General features: G+C 38.3%; 1 protein-coding gene across 11 annotated transcripts in view; it reads left to right on the plus strand.

Moving 5' to 3' along the window:
- Positions 1–26,136, plus strand: part of LOC131221490 (receptor-like protein 56) — a 106,773-nt gene that overhangs the window by 13,530 nt on the left and 67,107 nt on the right. For 5 of the 11 annotated variants that reach the window (XM_058216755.1, XM_058216754.1, XM_058216757.1 and 2 more), the window contains exon 2: positions 921–1,268. The exons of 1 other annotated variant lie outside the window; for it this stretch is intronic. In XM_058216755.1, the coding sequence (XP_058072738.1) occupies positions 921–1,268 (348 nt within the window). Of the gene's footprint in view, positions 1–920; positions 1,269–1,433; positions 1,509–16,630; positions 17,313–17,344; positions 17,929–26,136 lie in introns of those variants that run through there. 5 more of the 11 variants (XM_058216759.1, XM_058216763.1, XM_058216764.1 and 2 more) reach the window with 3 other exon arrangements.

The raw sequence follows: 26,136 nt of genomic DNA on the forward strand, positions 1-26,136 counted from the left end.
AATGTGTTAGACTAAAGATACATACCATGGTACCCTCATACACAAACTTATCATTGTCATCCGATCCCCATTGTTCCATTGTTTGTGGCCCGACATCATATAGCAGCACGAGGATAACTTGATTGAGGGGGTAGATGTTCCATATAAATAAAACATGGTATACAGCACAAAGATCTGCAACTACGTCTGCTCTTTCAGCCATTTTATTTTATTTATACATTGCAAAAATCTATGTATGCAAAAATGGAGTTCAAATTTAATAATTGAAATTTAATTTGATAGTGCATCCAAACACACTCAACAGTGCCAATTTGAATTCAGGTGGAGATGGCAAGGTATGTTTGCAACACTAAGATTCCATTTGGAGCACTTATTATTGAACTGCAATTATTGGTCAAATGAGTTGGACATGGCCAAAATTGAAAACCCGTTGGCTTTCTTAACCAATGAGTCCTGAATTGTAATTCTGACAATTTAAAGGTGGACTTGAGAAAACAAGTCAACAATTTAAAAAATAAAATTAATTAAGTTGATTATGATTGGCTTTCTTAACCAATGAGTCCTGAATTGTAATTCTGACAATTTCAAGGGGGACTTGAGAAAACAAGTCAACATTTTAATTGAGTTGATGATGATGATGATGATTGGAAAAACCAAAAACAGAGTTGTTGTGATTTGAGGCATTCTCCCACAAATATACAGGGGAACATTTTTAATCTTTACAACTCAATCTGTTTCATCCGGCGCACAAGGTCATATGTTAGGGAATAAAGGCCCCTAGTTAGTGTTTACCCTTGCCATGCATGCTGTATTTGAGGAAATAATTTTATTTTATTTTTCATGTAAGATTAAGAATGGTTAGGATTTTCCCCTATTCTAAGTAGAGGCCCTAAACACAGGACTTACGTCATCCTATGCAGGTTTCAAAAGATGGTCGAGATTGAGCAAGCTGGAGCACCTTGACCTGACCTATAACTTGTTCAATGAAAGCATTCTACCATATTTGGGTTCACTCTCGTCCCTCAAGAGTCTGTCTCTGAAGGGCAATTACTTTGGACTTCTACACACAGGTGTTGATGTGGAGTATTCACCTCTTGGAATTTTATATACAAGTTTTGAAATGTTGTCAAGATTGGGCAACCTAGAGCAGCTAGACCTAAGTTGGAATCAGTTAAATAGAAGCATTCTACCATATTTGGGCGCACTCTCCTCCCTCAAGAGCCTTGATCTAAGTTGGAATAATTTGGAAGGATGCTTCCCCTCAAAAGGTAAGTTGATTAACTGTAAAGAAATTAAACCAAAATTGATAATATTAGGTTAGATAATATTTTGAACATTATTTAATGGTCATGCCTCTCTCACATCTCCTAATTCCTACTCTAATGCTTTCTTTTTTCTTTTTCTTTTTTTAATAATTCTTTGAATCTTGATAGAATTGGCCAACTTGAGCAAACTAGAGGTTTTGGATTTGGGATATAATCAACTCAATGGTTCCCTATTTCAGCAAGGTAAGAGCACTTGGATCTTTTCTAATAGATGCTGGAGTTGAGGGTCTTTCACATGCACCTCAAAATGGCATTTGAAAATTCACATTCTGAGATGCTTTTCATGACATTATTCTTGGCACTACTAGTAGGAAAATATATTACATCTTTGTGTGATAATAATCTTTAACTTTGAAAATGATGATTGTACCTTTCTATCGGAGGATTTTGATAATATTTTACCCTCCTAGGGATGATTTTTGCTCCCGTTATCCTTAATGAAGAGGTGTTAAAGCAGGACACGAGGAGCGTGCAACCTTCTTACATGTTCCTTGTGTAACCCAAAACTCTGTGGGGCCCACCACATGTTCGTATTTAATCCACTCCCTTGGATGTGAGCCCAAATGTGAGACAGATCCAAAACTCAGGCGGGCCATGCCATAAGAAACGTTGGGGATTTAACACCTACCGTCAACTTCGTTGGGGCCCATAGAAATTTTGGATCAGAATGATATTATTGTTTTTCCTACATCCTAATGGGAGTCACCGTATGAACGGGTTGGATGGAATATAAGGCCTCAGGAAGGTTTCAATGGTTTGTGTTTTCATTCTCATTGTTTTCTGTGGTGTGGCTCACTTGAATTTTTGGAATCACATCTTAACCTGACTTTGCAAAACTGATGGGCGGAGTGGATGTGAGATGGACAACATGGTGGCCGTACAGAGGTTTAGGCTGCACGGGCTCTGTGTAACAAGGATTGGCCGCCACTCATCTCTGTCAAAGCAGGGCAGCTGGGAAGCGGATTGCGTCCGTGATATAAACATCATATCCACACCGTCCATATCTACTAACAGATCATTTTATGGCATGATCCAAAAAATGAAGCAGTTACAGATCTCCAGTGGAACACACCAAAGGAAGCAGTGTTGATAATGACACCCACCACTGAAACCTCTCAAAGGGCCGCTGTGATGTTTTTTAACCATCCAACTTATTCATAAGGTCATGTAGCCCTGGATGAAGCACTGAAAACAAAAATATCAGCTTGATCCGAAACTTCTGCAACTCCCAATAAGTTTTTAATGGTGGCCCTTCAATCCCTACTTTGTGGCCCACTTAAGACTTATTCTGACTCATTTTTGGAATACTACCATATAATTATCTTTAAATATGGACTCACAGTGGACCCCGCAGAAGCTATGCCCGGGCGGATTACGGCTGTGCCCTCGCTGGCGTGCTCGGATATAGCTTCCCTTGTAACATTTATCAGAGGGGAGGCGGATTTCCTGTGAAAGCTTTCGCAGGAAGTTCCTGCTCAAGGATTCCGGGGTGGGGCCTACTGTGAAATTGGTGAGAAATTCAACCTGTACATCCATTTTTCGATCTCATTTTAGGACATGTGAGAAAAAATAAGGTGGATCCAAAACTCAAATGAGCCACAAGAGATGAAAAATAGAGATTTAGTTTTCACCATTGAAATATTTATATGGCCACAAAGTTTTGTATCGGTTTAATTTTTCAGTGTTTTCACTTCATCCTAGTAAAAATGACCTTAGAAATGGTTTGGATGACATATAAACATCAAAGCAGAGCCTAGAAAGGTATCATCGGTGGGAATTCCTTTCTCCACTATTTCATCTTGTATGCCCAGTTGAGTTTTGTATCCTCCTAATTTTTTGTCACATGTCTTAGAATGATCTTTAAAGATAAACATCACAATGGACCCCACCTTGCATCCAAGCACAAGAACTTCCTGCCAAAGCCATTCGCAGGAAATCCCGGTCCTATCATAGGGAGCGCAGGAGGCACGGATTTCCTTTAGCCGAAAGTTCCTATGCTAGTATGCTAGGTGGGGCCCACTCTAACATTTTAGAGAAATTTATCCCATTGATCTATTTTGCTAGCTTATTTTAGGACATGTGACTAATATGAGGCGGATCCAAAACTCAAGTGGGCCACACTAGAGAAACATAGGGGAAACAAATGACTACCATTGAAACATCATTGAGCTCTACCTTGATGTTTCCGTATGAGGTCATTACCACTGGTATGAAGTGGAAACGCAAAAGCCCTAACTTAATACAAAACTTTTGTGGCCATACAAATATTTCAACAGTGGTCATTATATCCCCATGTTTCTTCTCGCGTAGCCAACTTGAGTTTTGGACCTGCTTCATTTTTTGTTAAATGTCTTAAAATGATATTAAAAAAATGGATGGACAGGATGGATTTCTCACAAACATCCCGGTGGGCCCACCTAAAATCCCATTCCTGCGAAAGCCTTCAAGCAAATCCGCCTCTTACACCCAGGCTCTTTGGCGTGATTATGAACGTATGTTATATCCACTTCATCCGTACATTTCACTGATTCATTTTAGGACAGGATATCTAAAATTCTAGTAGGCCACGCCTCACAAAATAGTGGGGAAGGAAATGCCAACCATTGAAACCTTCTTGGGCTCACCATAGTCTTTACGTACCATCAACCTATTCATAAGGTGATTCCGATCAGGACACCTATGTAGCAAGAATACAGAACGTCCTCTGATCCAGAACTTCTATGACACCTAAAAAAATAAGGCATCAACAGTGTGTTTATCTATCGTCATTATATCATGAAGAGTGGCTTACCTGAGCTTTAATTTGGATCTTCCTGGTATTTGGGCGCATGTCCTAAAATGAGCTATCAAAATGGATAAGTAGAGTAGATATATATATATATATATATATATATATATATATATATATATATATATATATATGCATGTGGAACGCTCACCTGCAAACCAGTTCTCACGGACTACCTATCAACTTTTTTGAGAACTCATCATATCTGATGATTCTCGAAAATCTAAACAGTCTACATGAAGTAGAACCTTATGAAATCCCTTGGTACCAAGTTTTACTTTGAATCAAAACTTCAGTGGGCCAAACATTTTCTTCCCTTGATTTGAATTTCTCTTTACTATGGCCCACCAGAATCTTAGATCATAGTGAAAATTCACCCCGTAAGGTTTCATAGGATTCCACATCTTATGGACCGTTCGGATTTGACACCCATGACACGTGTCCAAAGGTGCTCACATGCGTAGGTGCGTAGGAGAGCATGCATGCGTAGGCGCGTAGGAGAGCATGCCTATATATATATATATATATATATATAGGAAAACGCTCACCTGCGAACTGGTTCGTACATACTATATACGAACTTTTTTGAGAACCCATCATACGTGATGTGGATCCAAAATCTGAACCGTTCATGTGAAGCAGCACCTCGTGAAACCCCCCAGGACCAAGTTTTACTTTTATCTAAAAGTTTGATGGGCCATGAAAAATGAAAACAGTTTCCTCCCTTGATTTGCATTTCTCTTTGCTATGGCCCACCAGAATTTTAGATCAAGGTGAAAATTTATTGCAGAAGGTTTCATGGGATTCCGCATCACATGGACCGTTCAGATTAGACACCCATGACAAGTGTGCAAAGGTGCACACGTGCGTAGGTGCACAGGGGAGCATGACTCTCTGAGAGACAACATGTGTCCATTTGGAATTGTTAGTAACCCAGGTTTCACTCAAGGTAAGAAACAGCAAGTTGTACGTGGTCCATCGTGTGTGTGTGTGTGTGTAAATCCTCTACTTCCACAGTTCCACTAGATGAAGCTCCTTATTTTTGCTGTACATGCAAAAGATTTTCCGAACAAAACTCCTCAGGGTATCAAAATTGGTTTATGTAAATTTTCTCCTAAAACCTGGAATTCTTGTGGCGTTGCCCACTTGAGTTTCTTAGAATTTTGTGTCTTCATCTTTGTGAGTTATACCTATTAATGTTTTTTTTTTTTTTAAATTAAAGATAAATGCCATGGTAGCCCACACAAACATATGGTTGTCGACATCCCCATTGTTCCCCGTTGTATGGCCCACCAAAGTTGTGTATCTGCAGATTTTTTGCCTTGAGGTCCTAACATTAAGGATAACCTGATAGAGTAGAGGTTCCATATAAAACTTGAAAAGCCCCACAGGATTTTAGAATGCCCTCCGAATTTGAAGCCATGTGAATCTCCTGTTTCCTGTGGGTCCACTGTGACATCTCAATAACATACACTACCTCATTCTGCTTTGCTTTTTCATATTCATATGGTATGATCCACCTTGAGATTTGGATCAGCTTAATTTTTGGGTTCATGGCCTAAACGGAGTTGGCAAAATGGATGGACCACACCAATATATAATGCATACATCATAATGGACCACACCAATATACAATGCATACATCATGTGGTGTGGCCCATATGAATTCTTGATATGCTAATTTTTAAAATCCTGTGCTATTGTGGTCCAGCAAAACTGATGGACGGAGTGGATTTATGTTGGGAATCTCTATAGGCTCCACATCATTTCCAACCACATGACCTTCTTGTGCTACGTTAACAGGCCATCCATGTCGGGCAAAGAAACGGAAGTGGTGCCTTTAACATGGCCTTTTTATCCTTGTAAGGACAGGTGTTGTGCTGGGAAGCCGATCGGGTGTTACCCGGGTAAAACACCAGAGTGCGTTAGCCCACTTTGATATATATTCATGCCATCCATCAGTTTTCTAACTCAATTTAGAGCGTGATTGCAAAACTAAAGTAGATCCAAATTAATCTCAAATGGACCACAACATGGGAAATAGTTTTCATTGACCATTAAAAACTTCTTGTGGGCCGTGAAATTTCAGAGCAAGATTATATTTGTGTTTTCCTTTCATCCAAGTCTGTGTGACCTTGTCAACAGGTCTGACGTCAAATAAAATGAGTGTTCAATAACCACTCTTTCATGTGGTGTAGTTCACTTGAGATTTGGATCTGCCTGATTTTTTTATTTTTATTTTTTTGATACTGTCTTAAAATGAGCTGGAAAATTCCATGGAGGGCATTCATATACAAAACATACATTAAGGTCCCTCCCACAGTCAAGGAAACCCACACTAGGTAACATACAACAATACTAGTGGTTGTTTCATAAGAGCAGTAATGTATGTGTTGTATATCTACACCATCCATCAGTTTTTCCAGCTCATTTTAGAGCACGGTCCCAAAACTGACACCTACAGTAAAGGAAACGGTGATCATTTTGACCATTAAAAACTTCTTGTGGACCATGAAAGTTTTCGATAAAGCTAATATTTGTATTTTCACTTCATCTAAGTTTGGTGTGACATGTTTGGATGGAAAATAAACATTACTGTAGCCCCTCAAATTCGAAGGGATATTTTTTTCCTCATTTCCTAAGATCAACTAGCAAACTAGATTGGAGGAGTGAATGTCATTGAGATGTCATAGTAGGCCCCAGTTTGAATGCACTAGCAGTGCCATAAGAATCAGTAAATAGGTGAATGGGAAAACACGAATATGTAATGGTGGGCGTTCAATCACCGCTATTTCCTATGGTGTGGTCTACTTGAGATTCAAACATGCATCATTTTGGGCTCATAACATTAAATGACCTAGCAAAATGGATGGATGAGGTGGATAAAACACATGCATCATGGTTGGAGCCACGTAACAATGACAGTAAACATGCTCCTAGTGGAACTATCAATAGGCAATAAGCATGTGCGGAAGAAAGATTTGATACTCTAGCAGAGTATATTAGACTATGCACATGCATTTAGAGTTTACATGCAAGAAATATACTAATTTTAAACAAATTGTACAATTATTGGTTTCAGTTAAGATGTGTCATGAACCTAATATTACTCTTATTATATAATCTTCCTAATGGAATGATGAAAATCTATTAAATAATTTTATTTTATTTTATTTATTTATTTATTATTATTTTTTCAGTAATTAGCTTGTTAGTAACATCCACTGTCAGTACACACTCCATTGTTAGCGACCCCCACTAGGGAATCGATACTAAGACCTCAGTGTTGAAACGGTATCTTCACTCAATCTACCAATTGGGCTAATTAAAAATGAAAAATATTCAATGATCTCATTTTAGTAAGCATCCACAAATGGAAGGTTAGGATTATACAAAGAATCTGACTTTTGCACTGTGAGTTTGGGACAATGGCTTCTACAGTCTAATCAGCTTAGTTTAAGCTAATCAGTTCAATGTAAACATGCAATTTCTAAGGGGCGAGATGACTTTCTTTAACTGAGTTTCACATTGGGCCACCATATTCTCTATGTCAAATCCACTCCATCCATTCAGATTGTCCCACAGTGTTAGGCAAAAAATAAGCTCAAGGGTTTGAGTATCCATGGGGTGGTGAAATTCCACTAGCATGAGTGTAGGGTGTGCGTGTGCATGTGTTAAAAAGAAAAAGAAAAGAAAAAAAAAAGGTGGGCCAGACAACAAGAAACCATGGGGACAAGATGAACATAGGCTTGTCTAGTATATTCCATTTAACCTGATCATTAAATGCCCCTTAAAGGAATATTTCCATATTACAAAGGAAATATTAATTGTTAATTCCATACATCCTATGTCTGGACAGATAGGCACCACATGATACTAAAATAATTTCTAAAAAGAATTTTATTTTGCCAAATATATGATTTGAAAACAAACTTCAATTCTTTTGAGAAATGTTGTTGATAAGCAAACATAGAAATAATATTTCTTTTCCCACACTTTCTTGAAAACTAAGTTTTCCGAAAAATACAATTTTCTTTTCCATGCTTTTCATCTAAAGGACATTTCATATATGATAGAGTAAGGAAATTTACAAGTATGGCAGGGTCTGTGAGCAAAAAAGGAGAAACAAACCCAGCAGGGAAAAGAAAGAAAAAAAGACAGCAAAAAAAGATAGAAACGGACTAGCGTTCTCTGATGTATCCTAGACCAAGCTTGTCCAGGAAAAGCTTGCCCTGGGAGGAAGATCAGCTAAGCCTGCCTTTTCATCTAGAGGCTTGCTGCTTCATGGAATTTTAAATAAGAACATATCTTTTTGTTATTTTCAACTAAAGGTCTAACCTTTTAATATAAGGTTTATAAAGCTCAGGTTTGACTATGAAAAAAAGTGCATGGAAGTGCTCATTGTTTGTGTTGAAGGCTCGGTCGGTTATGGTGTTGCCTCCTGTTATTGGTCCATGCCATTTCTCATGAAGTCACTCAGTAAAAAAATAAAAGGAATTTTATAAAATAGTATCTTCCTTTTATATAATAGTATCTCATTAACATGACATTTACATCTTAATACATTTTTTTAATCAAGTTTTCACTATGCTACCTTGTTAGTCAAGTTATTGTCAAACTGATACCTTCCCTTTCCTCTAAAGTTAGTTAAATGAATATTTTTCCCTAAAATGATAAAAATGACCACCAATCAATGAGATTGCTTCATAAGAATTAAATGAGTACCTACTTGTAAGTAGGTGTTACTAAAAAAATATATAAATTCTTAAAAAGGAAAAAATCTTTGCAAATGTCCTATGGGAGATACATGATGCAGGGGAGGACGTAAGGTTGAGCACCATCTTCCTCAAGAGGATAACTATTCCGAATCCACGGAACTTCTCTGGACTCCTCACAGAGACTTCTTGAGTCCACGAGGAAAGAAAGCATGAAATAGAAAGAAATTCTAATAAATTCGAATTTGATTAATGAATGAATAAAAACGAGTTCACAACCCTTTAAATAGGGGTACTAAGCAATGGGAAAGAAATCAGAATCAAACTACAACTAAAACTCCTAGAATTCGCGACTTACTATAAATAGTAAACTTACTATTTATAAACGGTCGTGATGTCTACTAGTGCGCAAGGTTTTCGGCCAAAAATAGTAAGTGTCCTATTTGGCTTCACCAAACCGTTCTCCTAATTATTCTAAGCTCTTTTCATGTTGGGCGCAACTCCTAAAGCCTGACGGATGAAGAGTTATAATCAAACTAAAACTTACTATTTATAGTAAAAATGAAATTAAAATAGGGAAATGACCGCAATTTCGGGCTGCGCAACCCGACATAGCTGAGTTGGTCGGCTAAAGTAGCTCGTTCTACCCCAAAATCATATATTTTACGTTAGGTAACTCATTCCGGATTGCGAGATACGCCCAATCTATGGTCTGACGGTCCGGATCACTTTTGTCGTCGACCGGGCCTTTTCTAATCCATCTTGGCCATGAGACTGTCCGCGACCCGCTCTACATCAATACATGATGTATTGACAAAGTCCATCCATTTTTCTAAATCATTTTAGGGCATGAGCCCAGAAATGAGGCAGATCCAAATCTCAGGTGAGTCGCACCATTGAAAACAGTGTGATTCAATGGCCACCACTAAAAACTTTCTAGTGCCCACCTTAAAGCCCATGATCATGTTTATTTCCCATACAACATGTTGATTATGTTACGATGACTTGGATGAAGACAAAAGACAAATATCAGCTTTATCCAAAACTTTTATATCCCATAAGAAGTTTTTAATGGTAGGTGTTGATGACAAAATCTGGTTCACCCTCCACTTGGCACGGTGAACCTCCAAGGAACCCTAGTCCTGCACAAACAGTGAGCAAAGAAGACCCTGGCTAGGCCGGGGGACCCTCCGATGCCTAAGTCAGGTCAAGGGAATCTGGGTCTAAGTTGTAGAATATAGGGAGAATGTCAGATGTTGCGTACCTATAACAATAGGGTCCCCTAGTATTTATACCTGTGAGTTGGGGGATCATGTCCGTCAATCTCGGCATAATCTACTCAATCAAGTAGATACTGTAATCGTGGAGATACTCCACAATCTTTGGATCATGTAACGCATCGTGTCTTAATGGAGCGTATCTCCAGGAGTGATCTTCGGCCACGTTCGTATTCGGACTGGTTCCCCGACCCGGTACTCGAATTATCATCTTCTTCAGATGAAGATGGGGATAAGGATGAGGATGAGAGCTCGGCTCGGACAACCTTCTTCGAATGAAGATGAGGATGAGGACGAGGACGAAAGCTCGGCTCGGACAACCTTCTTCGGATGAAGATGAGGATGAGGACGAGGACGAGAACTCGGCTCAGACAACCTTCTTCGGATAAAGATGAGGATGAAGATGGGGACGAGGACGAGAGCTCGGCTCGGCCAACCTTCTTCGGATGAAGATGAGGATGAGGACGAAGACAAAAGCTCAGCTCGGATAACCTTCTTCGGATGAAGATGAGGATGAGGATGAGGATGAGGACGAGGATGAGAGCTCGGCTCAGCCAACCTTCTTCTGATGAAGATGATGATGATGACAAAGATGAGAGCTCGGCTCGGCCAACCTTCTTTGAATGAAGATGAAGATGAGGACGAGGACGAGAGCTCGTCTTACACAGCCTAGGGTTATAGTCCAGAGGTCCGCTCACGCCTTACTTAATGCTCTCTTTCTGAGGTCCCATTAACTGGTTTATACGGTTCGTATTTCTTGTTTGAGCCGAGTACTGACTTGGATTGATGAGGGACTTACTTTTCCTGTACTTGATGCAAGTAATTGTGTCGTTCGTTTCTGGTCGGTCAGTAGAGGAACAGTCTGGTCGGAGCGCTGCACCTCCTATTCTGGTCTCAGGTCACTCCGAGCTAATTACTAACTTCGGAGTAGGAGTGCCACTGTGTCTTAGTAGTGAATCCTTCAATAATATATCACATCAGATGTTCGTGTGTACAGTCGGACTAGTATAAAGTTGGCCTCGGAATTATAGGGAACTGAATCTTTATAGCAGTGGGCATTCCCATCACCACTATTTTCACCAATGAAGTACATGGGATGTTCAAACAAAATGAGTCTATAAGCATGGTGGGTGAAGTGCATAAAGGAATGTGTGAAGTACATTATGTTGAAAAAATGAAGCTCGAACTTTGATGCTATAGATATTTTTCGCTGAACATGTTTGCTGATTGTAACCAATATGATAATTAAAGGATGTAAAGCATGTCAAAAATGTAAACCGATATAACATGTGTTTATGATTGAATTGCATCATATTATCAAACATTTGCAATTTTGAAGATGAGTTATTGATTTGATAGGAAAAATTTATCCTCCATCATCTAAGGGGCATAACTTTATTATTGTGACGATCGATTTTTTCATCAAATGTGTAGAAGAAAAATTCATATTGAAAACAAATCATTAAAAAATTATTGAGTTCATTAATACTCATATAATTTATTTGTTTGAAATTCTTGAATCAATTACTCTAGACTGAGAAGCAGCATTTTCTTCCAAGTATGTCCAGGTGATGCGTAATCAGTATAAAATCAAGTTGATGTATTCAACACCTTATTATGCTCAGGCCAATGCTAATGTCGATGCTAGCAATAAGGTCATCAAGAATATAAACTTAGTATGCCATTTAATATTTTATGCTAGCAATGACATATTAAGTTTTCAGAATCTCTTTGGGCTTATTATAACTCATTTCAAATAAGCACATGGATGAGTCCATTCAGATCAGTTTATGGGCATAATGTTTTGTTATCATTGGAAGTGATTGTGCCATCATTATGGGTAGCCTATTAGGATAACTTAACCATGACCGAGTTCACAGAGGCTATGTTGATTAGACTTGAGGACCTAGAAGAAATTCAGGTAAGGGTCTTAAATTCCATCATGATGAATAAGGCCAGAGTTAATTGAGTATACAACAATAAGATGAAAAGAAAGCTTTCGGTGAAGTCAATATGGTTTGAAAAGTGATATTGCCTCTCGGAGTAAGGATGTTAAAAAATCCAATAAATGGTAGATTTTTAAAAGCATGTTGTCTTAATATCTGAAAGATATGAAAATATCAGACCAAACGATGGTTAGACTAATCACAAAGGATATATAAAGACCTAAATCGGTAGAACAACAAAAATAAACATAAATATAATTATTATATTATAAGGCCGAGGATAAGTAAAATGTGTTTGATAGGCCGATTACATCTTTATTTTAAAAAACTAAAGAAAATGGCTAGGCTTGAGTGTGAATTAGGTATAAACAACCTTCATCTCATCAAATTCTTTAGCAGCAAATTCTCTGATGAGTTCATTTATTTGCCTTTGAGCCTTTCTGGACTCTCCACTTTTCAAAGCTCAGTGGAGAAAACGTAAGACTTGATCGATGTGGTGTCGATCATGTGGGCTTTGTACTCAGTTTCTCTCTTTTGTTCGTTGCTCTCACACGACCGAGTCTAATAAATGATGATATAAAAATTGACGATATTTAGAAGAGTCTAGGAGTATTGTAGGTACTGTCCAGGGTAGATTCTCTTAGTCTGCTAGAGATCATTATTGATTTCTCTGTGCCGAACTTGTAGAGTTCTCAACATCATTGGAGTGTGCTCTTCCATATAAATGTCTCGATGTTTTATTTTAGTCTTCTAATTATGTCTACACTCGGTCAGAGATTTCTCTTTTTCTTTCGATAATCTCAGTTTATCCTCCAAGGTAGAGATTTAAGCCTTCAAATCCATTAAGGTTGCATCTGACTCCTTCAGGTCCCTGTATACAACACTAATTTGTTTACTGACAGTTACAATTTTAGTCATTCTGATATAGACCATTGAATGCTCAGATTGAAGTTTCTTAACTGCAATTACTTATCTTAATGCTCATGGATCAAGCTAAAAAATTTAAGGAGTACAGATAGTTTGGTCGAAAGGAACTTATCCTATCGAGTGAGAGTTTGGTATCAAAGAATAAGAAAGTTAAGTCTCACGATTGATCCTGGCGTGATGATATCAGCAACACCAGAGTGAATACAAGCTCGTAATTACTCATACAACTACTAAATCTTTGATGAATGTGTAGGGGATTCTGCTATAAGGATGTCAGATCGAAAGACTCAATCAATGGAGGATAAAATATCTTCTATGGGAAGCAACTCCGCAGAGAAAGGAGATAAGGAATGAAAAATATCAGTCGAGGGGGCTAAAGAAGAAAGAAGGTCCACCGTTGTAGCTCAATTAGAAGAAACTTCAGTTGGTTGAGATGTTTCCTCTTCTTATACTTCTGCTTTGTCCAAAAGAATTATCACGTGTTCATCGATCAAGGTAATGACTATTTGATCGGGCTAATTGCACGTGGTGTTCCCATGAGCTATGTACGAAACCTTGGCGAAGCTAAGGAATGATGGCTATGTCCTAGATTGGGGTGGTTAGGACCAATTAAAAATTATACATTTTAAAACACAAATTTTTAACTTAAACTAATATAAAAATTAAACTACAACAATTAACTCTAAGGCTTCCAAGCCAATAGATGGTCCAATCACATAGACTACCAAAGATATGGCAAGTAAGCAACTAGTCTATCAGTATAATTGTGTACATGTTATTTGGAGTGCGGTCTAGTTGATCTTTTGAGATGATTCATGTATATATATATATATATATATATATATATATATATATATATATATATATATATATATATCTATACACACACACACACACACACACACACACACACACACATATAATTAAACATTTATCGCATAAGTATAATAAAAAAAAGTGCTCAAATATAATCCTAAACACAAGCATGCATAGTGGTTCGGTTTCCCTACTCTACTTCCGACGGACGCATTATCTCTTAGATTGTACCGGTATTCACTATTTTAAAGGTTTTAAATCAGTTTTACTTTTAAACTTTACAATCATACACAAAGACCAGCTCCATCGAAGATTTACATGGTTTTCTATAGGTTAGCCATGAACATCGGTCCTGCCCAAGAACCTACACATACACACCTATTTAGTGGCTTACACAAGGGCTTAATTTAGGTTCTACATAAGAATCTAATCAAGTTTAATAATCAAACTCATGCATAAAACACGTATGTTGTCGTCCCTTGTAGCCAATACGCTGATTGCTACATATTTCGGACTCTGTGCATAAAGGGCCACCATAAGAAAGTTGTACTAAATAAGGCTTAATAGGACCATTTGAAGACAAATTTAGAACAATAAAAAAATTAGTGCTTCTAAATCAATTCAAAAAATCAAAGACAGTGATCATCATTAATTCATGATTACAGTCAAATGACTTGCTTGTTTAAGTAAGAGAGTATAAATGGTTAAATTATTAGATTATCTGAGTATGTTGGCCCTAGAGAGTGGAAAAACAGGTTTGATCATTATGTAATGATGAAGTCAAAATAAACTCTTACCTTTCCCATTTTAAAGGAAGAGGAAGCCAAGGAATTTCCAAGGTTCATTGAAACATCAAGTTGAGTCCCATAAAACACATACATGGACACGTTCTAACGTCAAACGGAAATGAGAGATTTGAGTTTTCTATCTAGTTAGAAATAAAAATTAAATCTCCTTTTTCAATACTTAAGCAATTCTACTTATTAGGTCATCCATAATATAGAAAGTGAACTTTTAGGCATCCATTGGTTTTCATAATCCAGGGCACACTCGAGCTCTGCAAATGTATGATTTTTAGTTGAAAGGATTTGATAGTTGCATATCCCACCATATAGAAAATCAAATCTTACTAAGTGTTCTGTATTTGTATATCTGCCTCTCTGTGTTTGGAGAGACCTTCCACATGTATGTAGAATAAGCTAAATGCACATTGTTAAGTTCTCATTGGGTGGTAGAATAATAGGTTTGCTCTATCTACTGGGGCTTTGACTTGGGTTTATGAGTCATGTTCCAATAATTCAAATCCAATTAGTCAGACATTATATAGTAGATGGGCAAGAAAAATATCTCAATTTAGACTATTTCAACTCTTTGGAATGTAGCTCTTTTGCTTGATTGCCATACCCTTGTATAATCAAAGGTTAAAAGATTCAATGTGAGGTATGTTTCAGGCATCCCCATCTAAGAGAATCCCAATCACATTACTGGTTTAGGTTATTAAAAAGAAACAAATTCCAATCGCTAAAGAAGATACTCGGATGGGTCAAACAATGCTAACCTCTGATTCGTTGACACTTGTTTATATATATATATATATATATATATATATATATATATATATATATATATATATATAATCATCCACTAAATATATACCAATCTAATAGCCCGGTTAACAAAAAAAAAAAAAAACTTTTGGGTTGACGATTCATCTAAACTGGCAAGCATATTATGTATAGTTTATTTTGGATTATATATTTCCATGCGACTGAAGCCGCTTTTGAATTTTTTATTTTTTTTACATACCTGTGTATCATCCATCATGCTATTCTTAGAGTATCAGAGCATCACTTATTTTCCACCTATGTTCCAGGTGAACAATGGACCTGGATAGTGTGTGTATGACATGAACGGTTCAATGCTGCCACCGTGTTGTGGCACCGTACCATGTTTCACGCCAACATCACACTTACGATTGGACATGATCAGTTCTATGAAAACCATACGCTCAGCTAGGAAGGTTGTCCATTTCAAACAATAAGGGTGATCTAATCACCTGGTGGGCTCCACTTGTACGTTAAGATAGACTGTTGGTTGCCTATTACTTCTGATGTTGTGGTCCACCTGATGAGAAAACAACTCTAACTTTGTGCCGGTTGATCATCATGATGGTTCCTACTATTTTAATGGTATTGATCTCCAATATATATAAGTGGTAAAGGGTCAGGATTAATAGGATTGTTTTAATGGTATTGATCTCCTATATAAGTGATAATGTCAAGAAGGCCTGGATGAAGGGAAAACATAAAGATCAGCTTGATCGGAGGCTTTCGTGGTCCACAAAAAGTTTGTAATGGTTACTCGTCACAGTTTTCAGCGGTGTGGTATCCTTGAGTTTGTATCTTCTAAAGGTTGGGAGACGTCCTAAAATGAGACAAAAAGACAGATGGAATGACGGGATATTCAACAAATACATAAAGAGGGATATAAAAAAATTTCAAGTCAAATGTGCCGTGGGTATCAAGATAACCATCACTGTCACGCGACACTCTCTTCCCACCGAAATTCTCAAATGCGTCTTCCAAACGGACACGGATTGCATGTTAACAATGAGTGGGATCCACATGATGAATGTGTTTTATCTCTGCCGTCCATCCAATTTGCCAGCTCATTTTAGGGCATGAACCCAAAAATTAGGAATATCCAAATCTTAGGTGAACCACACCACATGGATAAGTGGTGATTAAATGCTTGCAATTAAAAACTTCCTGTGAGCCACAAAGTTCTGGATCAAGTTAGTATTTGTGTTTTCTCTTCATTAATCGACCATTTGGATGCAAAATAAGCATTACAGTGGCCGCTAGGATGTTTCTAATGGTGGGCGTTCAATCACCTCTGTTTTCCTATGGTGTGGTCCACTTGAGATTTGGATCTACTCTGTTTTTTTAGCTCATGCACTGAAATAATAATCCAAAATGAATAGACGGCATGGATAAAATAAACATTATAGTGGGCCAACGTCACTTGAAACCCAACCCAATCAGCCACACACATCACCTTTCCCACGCGTCCCTCGACCCGGACCAACCTTAGAACTTTTACACTTATAAATTGAAGAACATTCTCCTGCTGGAATACAGAGGAGAAAAGTAATACAATTTCCATGGATTGGGCATTGGTTGTGTGGTTGTGGACTTTGGTTTTTGTTCAGTACCATAGTCATGGGTGTCTTGGGTACTTGGACAAGGAGAGGACTTCTCTCTTGGTGATCAAAGCTTCCATCAATTATCCGAATGGGTCTTCTCTTCCTACATGGGAGGATGGGACTGACTGTTGTAGTTGGGAAAGAATCAAGTGCAACAATGAGACAGGCCGAGTGACTGAAATTTCTCTCAATGAAACAAGGGAAGACGAGTTGGGAGAATGGTATCTGAATGCCGACTTACTTCTATCCTTTGGGGAACTGCGGAGCCTCGATTTGTCTGAGAATTACCTCGCTGGTTGGGTTGATGATGAAGGTACCTGTATCTCCTACAATCTTAACATTCTTCCTTGATTTAAAACAGGGCTGACTTCAGATGTCCTAATAAATTGAATTGCAAATGTGCCAAGGTATGTAGTGATTTCTCCTTTATGAATTGTAATTCTGTCAATTTCAATTTGGACCTGAAAAAACAGGGCTTCAATGACAACGAGGATGACTTCAGCGAAAAAAAAAAAAAAAAAACCAGAGTTGTTGGAATAGAGGCCTTCTCCTACATAAATACAGGGGAAACATTTTTAACCGTTGCAATTTAATTCACTCCAGCATCACCATCTGTTTCATGCTGAACAAAAGATCTAAGGCAGTGTGTTGGAAATAAAGGCCCCTGGTGTTTCCTCTTCGGCATGATGCATTTGAAGAAATTTATTTATTTTTATAATGAAAGATTAAGAATGGTTGGGATTTTTCCCATTCTAAGCAGGATCTAAATACAGGACATCACCCATATGGGATTTTTCCCATTCTAAGAGCACCTTGACCTCAGTTTTAACTCCTTCAGTGAAACATTTTTCTCTATTTGGGTTCACTCTCATCCCTCAGGACTCTTGATCTAAGCTCCAATAATATGGAAGGACGCTTCCCCTCTAAAGGTAAGTCGATCAATTGTAAAGAAATTAACCAGAGATTGATAACAGCAGTTTAAGAGACTGAATTGCTCACTATCCCTTCTAAATAAAAGCATATAGATCTTACTGATAGGAGTCCCTCACATGCATATCAAAATGGCATTTGAAATTTCACATTTTGAGATAGTTGTTGATTCTTGCCATCAGTAGTAGCAGATAATAATATTAACTCTTCTGCCATATTATAAGCTCAACTGTGGCGAAAAACAAAGGTAGGTTTCAGTGCTTTCTTCCTCTTCTTCTTCTTCTTATGTTTTTTAAGGGCCTGAGGTCGATCAAAAGAAGCCACCTTTGGCTTTAACCTAAAGTGTTTGAAGAGAGGGGAAGGAGGTGAGAGGACTCAGATTCTGTAGTGATCCTCCAGTGCCAACCATTCATGCAGTCCATCCATTTTTCCAGGTCATCTTAGATCATCATCACAGAAGTGAGGCAGTTCCAAAGCTCAAGTGGAGCACACCACAGGAAACAGTGGAGATTGAATTCCTACTGTTGAAAACTTCCTGTGAGCTACAAAAGTTTTGGATAAAGCAGATTTTTCTGTTTTGCCTTCATCCAGGTTTATGTGACTTTATGAACAGGTCCGATGGAAAATAAACATGGCGGCTGGACACTAGGAAGGTGTCCACGGTATGTGTCACTATCCCCACTTCTTCATTTGGTGTGGCCCAAATAAGCTTTGGATCTATCTCATTTTTGGTCTCATACCCTAAAATGAGCTTGCAACATGAATGGACTGCATGGATAAGATACATGTATCATGGTGGAACCCACAGGGGTTACTACAGAATTTGAAATTCAACTTAATAGTGCATCCAAAACGCACTCGGCAGGCTGACTTTTAAATTGTAATTCTATCCATTTCAAGTTGGACTTGAGAAAAACCAGTAATTGATATAAGGCTTCAATCATACAAGTGAAAAAAAGAAAAAGAGAGAGAGAGAGAGAGAGAGAGAGAGAGAGAGAGAGAGAGAGAGAGTTCTTGGGATTTGAGGCCATCTACCACATAATTATAAGAAAACTTTCTTCTTGCCTTCGTATCTCAATTCACTATAGCATTGCCATCTGTTTCATGCTGAACACAAGATCTAAGGGAAGGGAGAGTGTTGGAAACAAAGGGCCATCTTAAGTTTTTCCTCTTGGGCATGTTATGTTTTTGAGTAAATATTTTTATTTTATTTTTAATGAAAATTTAATAATGGTTGGGATTATTCTCCTGTTATAAGCAAGTCCTAAACACAGGACATCACCCATATGCAGGTTTCAAAAGATAGTCGAGATTGAGCAATCTAGAGCACTTTGATCTGAGTTGTAACCACTTGAATAGAAGCATTCTACCATATTTAGATGCCATTTCATCTCTTAAGAGTTTGTATCTAAACACCAATTCTTTTAGAGTTCCAGACACAAGTTTTGAAATATTGCCCAGATTGGGCAATTACGTGCATCTAGATCTGGACCTTGGGCTGCCACGATTGATTTGTTGAATTCCATACCCAAGTTTTGAAATATTGTCCAGATTGGGCATCTACGTGCATCTAGATCAGGACCCGGGCGTTTTTCTTGTTCTTCTCTCTGGAACCGACTACTTTGCTGAGGATTGCTTTCTCCGAGCTATGTTGCTTTGATTGTTGACTGGGTGGTTGTCAGACGATAACCTGACCATGTGTTGGTGGCATTTTACCCTTATGTCAGGGTTTATTGAACCGCGTAGTTCCCTCCTTGAGGTATCTTTTCATGACATGTATAACAGACGAGGGATTCGTGTAGACAGATTCTAGGAAGGTTTAACAATATTCGCACTTTTTGGGGTCTTGGTTGACCATTGGTGCTTTTCCTTAATCCTTGGTTTTAGTTAAGTGGTCTTTGATGATTATTCCCTTTGAAATGAACCTTTCCTTTAGGGCTAGGGGTGAGCCTTTTGCTTGTGCTCAGTTTGGTTATTATGGACGATGTTGGACCATCGGTACCCTTGGTAATAACTGACCGTATCTCAACCTGTAGCGCATGTGGTCAACTAATCAGGTGTACCATTTCCACATGCTTTTCCTTAGGTCGTTATCATCTCAATTTAGAGATGTTATCATTGGCCGCCCCGAGAAGGGGATCTCAATTAATTCCTGCTGCAAGGATGAACGTGATGAAGTCAATCACCGTCTTCCTCAGGGGGATAACTTCTTCAAATCCATGAAGCTTCTCTAGACTCCTCATAGAGACTTCTCGAATCCATGAGGAAAAAGCAAGAAAATAGAAATAGTATTCATGAAAATTCATAAATTAATTGATATCTACAATAAACAAGTCTATAGCCCTTTAAATAGGGATACCAAGCCTCGAAAGAAGTTTCAGAATTAAACTACAACTAAAACTCCCTAAAATTTGTAACTTACTATAAATACTAAATTTACTATTTATAGTAAGTTTCCTATGTGGCTTAACCACGTTATTCTCCTAATTTTTCTAAACACGTTTCATGTTGGACAACTCCTAAAGCCCAACAGATGAAAAGTTACAATCAAACCAAAACTTACTAAAAATAGTAAAAACGAAAATAAATAGGAAATTCAACCGTCAATTTGATGGAATCTCACAAATTCAGCATGGGCAACCTGGCCTCACTAGGTTGGTTGGATAAAGTAGCACGTCCTACCCCAAAATCATATATGCTACGTTGAATAACTCATTTCGGTTTGCGAGATATGCCTGTTTTAAGGTTCCGACGGTTTTGATGACTTATGCCTCCAATCGGGCCTTCTCTGATCCATCTTTGGACATGAAAGTGTCCACGACCTGCTCTACATCACTCTCCTCCACTTCAAAATAACTCGTCCTCGAGTTCTTGTACTACTTTGGTTCTTCATACTTGGTATGGTGCGCCGTAACGATACGTGGATCAAAAGTTATGATCAATTTACGGTCAACCTTCTTTTGGTCCAACCATGCTAGGAATGTATCTGTGACACATTCTACATCAGACCCCTCCACTTGGAAAAAACTCGTCCACAAGTTACTCAAGAGACCTGGCTTATGATTCCGAGATAACTTCTGATGTTAATGCTTATTAGCCTTTTTCTTTACTTGATATTAAGCTCTTGAGCTGACATAATACATATACTCATGTTTTTCTTGACTTTACTAGTATCGATCATTTCTTTCACTTTTGCTTGCAAGATCTGACATTCTTTCTCACTCACCTAACAGTGAGGGCGGTTGGGTAAGCCAGACCCAAAGACAAGGCCTATGTGATGTTTGATGTCCCTCATGAGGGGCAATCCATTAAGTAAATCTTTATGCTAAAATTCTTTAAATTCATTCATGAAAGGCCATAAACGTAGGGGAATGTCTAAGGGTTTCGATTCCTCGCCCTTTACCATTATGGCATATACCTTGCCAGCTTTCTTAGATTTCTCCATGAAATCTTGAATGGTCAAGAGGGAGTTCCCCTTTACTTTAGAAGCTTTGGGGTGTTTCTCTGGTGCAGTAGGAGTAAGGATTATTTTTTGGCTATCCTTGACGAAGACGTAAACATTGTCTCATCCTCGGTGGGTCGCATCATGGTCCGACTGTCATGGTCGATCGAGTAACATATGGTATGCTTCCATGTCGACGACGTCACAAAGTACTTGATCCTTATAAGTTTTGCCAATTGAAAACGAGACAATGCATTATTTAGTTACCTTGGTATTGTTCACCTTTTTATCCAACTAATTGAGTACAGGGAAGGATATTTTGTCGTTGGTAGATACAACTCGTCCACCATCACAATGGTAACGATTGTTCGACCTTAGCCGAACGTAAGGATTTTTAATCCTGATCGGGCCCACTGTTGGGTGTTACACATTGATGTCTAGATGAGTCACTCCCTATATCACAGTTTGCGGTTGCAGGAGGTTGATGATATTCTCCTACTGGTTCTTTTCCTCGTGCCAGCATTAGATCCTACATGAGACTCGTCATGGGGGGTCGAGTTAAAGGATATAGCCGATCAGGAACTCTTGCAAGTTGCGTTTCTGCCCTACTTGCCAATTGAATCGCTTCATCCATGGTCCTGACTGGGTGCATCTAAACTCGATCTTGAATCGTCAATCGTAACCCACATATAAATTGTAACCCAATTGAACCGCTTCATCTACGGTCTTGACAGGTCATTTCACATTTTCAACCATTGGAATTCTTTGGTGTAGTCGGTGATGGTTCGATTCCCCTATCGACAGTTTTAGTATTGCTGAAATAATACCTACTTATAATCACAAAGAAGGAATCATGATCGAAGAAGACATCTCATTCGTGGCCATGATGAAATGGGTGCCTTATTCTGTGGGGCATGTGAGAGTTATAATTGGACCCACTATGTAAAAGCACCAGATTTTAATTTAAACGCTACTAATTTCACCTTTTTATCTCTGGCACGTCTATGTAATCAAAATATTGTTCTACTTCGGCTAGCCAATCAAGGAAATTTCTATACATAATAACCAATTAAAACTAGGAAGTTCGGCCTTACCTCGATACTCTCTTTCAGTATAATTTAGATGATTGACTCCATGGATTGGTTGTTGAGTAAATTCTTCATTAAGGTCCTCGTCACTAGAACTTGAATCATCTGGTGTAGCCCTACGATTTACTACTGGAAGTGCTCTACGAAAATCAAGGTCATACCGTACAATAACCACATGCGGTGGAGCATCGCCTAGGGCTTGGGGCAGAAGTAACCCATCCGCAAGATAGTCAAGGGTTACCTGTAGCCCTTGCATGGTTGATCAATTGACTCTCTTGATGGAAGCTTCCATTCTTTCCGAAAAATAACAAGTCCCTGGATCATCGTCTATAGGATTTTATTCCATACCTTTGTTGTTTGTTATCGGCCTGAGAGGAAACCTGGCTCTGATACCAATTGACGTAGTGATGAACGTGATGAGGTCGACCACTGTCTTCCTCAAGGGGATAATTACTTCGAATCCACAAAGCTTCTCTGGACTCCTCACAGAGACTTCTCGAATCCACGAGAAAAAACCAAGAAAATAGAAATAATATTTATGAAAATTTATAAAATAATTTATATCTAGAATAAATGAGTCTACAACCCTTTAAATAGGGATACCAAGCCTTGAAAGATGTTTCCGAATTAAACTACAACTAAAACTCACTAAAATTCAAAACTTACTATAAATAGTAAATTTACTATTTATAGTAAGTTTCCTATGTGGCTTAACAACATTATTCTCCTAATTTTTCTAAACACTTTTTATGTTGGACACAACTCCTAAAGCCTAATGGATGAAAAGTTGCAATCAAACCAAAACTTACTAAAAATAGTAAAAATAGAAATAAATAGGAAATTCGACCGTTGATCTGATGGAATCTCGCAAATTCGACATGGGCAACCCGACATAGCTGGGTTGGTTGGATAAATTAGCTCTTCCTACCTTAAAATCATAAATGCTATGCCGAGTAACTCATTCCTGTTTGCGAGATATGCCAGTTTTAAGGTTCTGATGGTCTTGATGACTTCTGCCTCCAATCGGGCCTTCTTTGATCCATCTTGGACATGAAAGTGTTCACGACCCGCTCTACATCAATTCCCATTTCCTCCTTTTGTGAGAAATTCAAGAGGTCTTTGCTCATGTTCTGATGCACCATATTCCTAAACATGTTACAATTCTTAGAATGAGTCTTAGTTTTGTTATACTTGACATATCTCTTATTTGAATTCCTTCACTGAAGGAATCTTTGGTGGTTTGGAAGCATGATGAACTTGGCTTCCAATAGAATGTCTAACATCTCCTAGGCAATAGAGATATCAAAAGTATATTACCTTGGAGTTTCAGAGGAACCTTTCCTTGAGTTTATACAGGGTGAGGCCTTTTACTTGACCTTTTTCAGGGCATAGTACTCACATAATCGTGTGTCAACTATCTTGGGCATGGCCGCCTCGTAACAAATGTTGTGGTCTTCATCTGACCATGTGAGGAGTATTTTCTCTACAACCAACTAATAGTTCGGGCCATGATAAGATATGTCCTTGGATGTGCTCATTCATTGTTTTTCCTTTTCGAAGATGTGCTTGTATTAGATTGCCCTAGTTAACAACTCAAACAAATGTTCAATGTACATGCCTTTAGATTGCTTTTGAATCTCGAAAAACCATGCCTTATAAGGTGAGCCCAAAAACTCAGCCTTAGGGAGAATAACTGGACAATGATTTTTGGCACCGTTGAACCAAATGATGAAATGATTGATCATCTTATTAGACAGTTTTCACGGCCTAAACAAGTCGGTTATGGATACCTCAAGCTCAGTTCAACGGAACTGTATGTGAATCCTCTCTTCCATATCATTCCATGATTGGATTGAGATAGCAGAGAGGTTTATGTACCATGTGAAAGTGGTTGTTCTTAAAGAATTCTTGAACAACATTGGTTTAAAAAAATCATTGAGAGATGACTTACCACATTGCATGGTGAAGCAACCAATGTGCTTAATCGTAGAGGTCTCACCTTCTCCAGAGAAAAGTGTGAACTTAGGGAACTTGAAATTTCTGGAAAACTCATAATATTGATCAACCCACTTAAAAGTATGATTTCCTATAAATCAGTGAAGCGATACGTTGGTCGTTCGATTGGACCCCATGTTCATAAATGAGTCCTATAACATCGTCCCTGTCAACCAGCTATTGCAAGCTTGATAGTTCTACTCAACTGAGGTGTCACTCAGATTGCCTAGGGTATGTCCATTACACCACGTGATCGACAACCACTGGGGGAGGGGCAGCAAGAGGTTTCCCCCCCAAGCACCTTTACATGGCAATAGTCATTTTGGACAAGAGGACCAGTTAGAGATTGCCCCCATGCGTCTTTGTCCTATGATACCCTTGACAGACGATTGGGTCGGTCGAAGGTTATCTCCTTTGATATTTGGCCCCCTGAAAACTGCTTTGAACAACTGGACAAATTAAAGGTTACTCACCTCGTGTTATCAACATGGGTTGGGAATTGCCCCTAATGAACATAATGATTCTATCGGTCGAGGTATTCTAGTTGATCGTAAGATTGAACATCTTGACCGCTCCTTACTGCCACTACTTATGCAAATATGGTTGGCTTCGAGGTTTGGCCCCCTGAAAATTGCTTTGAATAACTAGACAAATTAAAGGTCGCTTACCCCGTGTTATCAACATGGGTTGGGAATTGCCCCTAATGAACATAATGATTCTATCAGTCGAAGTATTCTAGCTGATCATAAGATTGAACATCTTGGTTGCTCCTTACTGCCACCACTTATGCAAATATAGGTTGGGTTCTAGGTTCAGCCTGACTTGCTCTTGTATATAGCTCAGTCGGTCGTTTTGCCTCTTATTCAATTGGATGATTGGGGGGCTTATTGGGTAATATTACTAATTGGAAGTCTCTGGAGGAAACCTTCAACCAATCTCTCGAATATCTTTTGTTGTACATTGATTCCTCTGGCAATCTGCTGCATATGTTCTTCCATTATGAGAAAATGTATGAAAAAGTCATCAAAGATAGTTGAGAAGATGATCATGTATCAACTTGACTATGGGCTCGAATTATAAGCCCAAGTGTTATTGCTCTTCTACAACGCCATCAATAGAACTACATTTTTTTAAAAAAAAATTTTTGGAGGCATCATATTTATTGATAAATACTAAAGGTAGCTTACTGGGTCCCACAACGCTTGCCAAAATTTTTTTGTGTAATTCAATCAAACACGAGGCTACACATGTGAGCAAGGGCCTTTACTCGGTTAACGTCTGTGATTAGAAAGTGTGAGCATGCTAGAGTCATACTCGACTTGATGCTCGATTGAACGTTGGTGCCCCCAATGCTTTGATGCACTGATTAAGACCAGATTTGAGGATCTAGACACTTTCACAACCACCCATTGTACCAGCGATTAGGCGATTTGCATGAGGGTAGATGTTAGTCCTTGATTGAATAATTTTACCTTACATTCAAGACTTTTCTTTCACTAATAATTGCAACCAATATATTTTTTAAAGAAACAAAGATGGACAAATAAAAGAAAAGAATGCTAAAACAATGTTCCTTTTATTAATTTGTGAATGATGCTCATTACAATCGACAGAGTATTAAAATAAACTAAAGAATAAAGTAAAACAAGAGATAAAAATATAATTTTTTATTTTTTATTTTC

Source organism: Magnolia sinica, chromosome 12, assembly GCF_029962835.1.
Source record: "Magnolia sinica isolate HGM2019 chromosome 12, MsV1, whole genome shotgun sequence".
In the NCBI taxonomy this organism is placed as follows: Eukaryota; Viridiplantae; Streptophyta; class Magnoliopsida; order Magnoliales; family Magnoliaceae; genus Magnolia; species Magnolia sinica.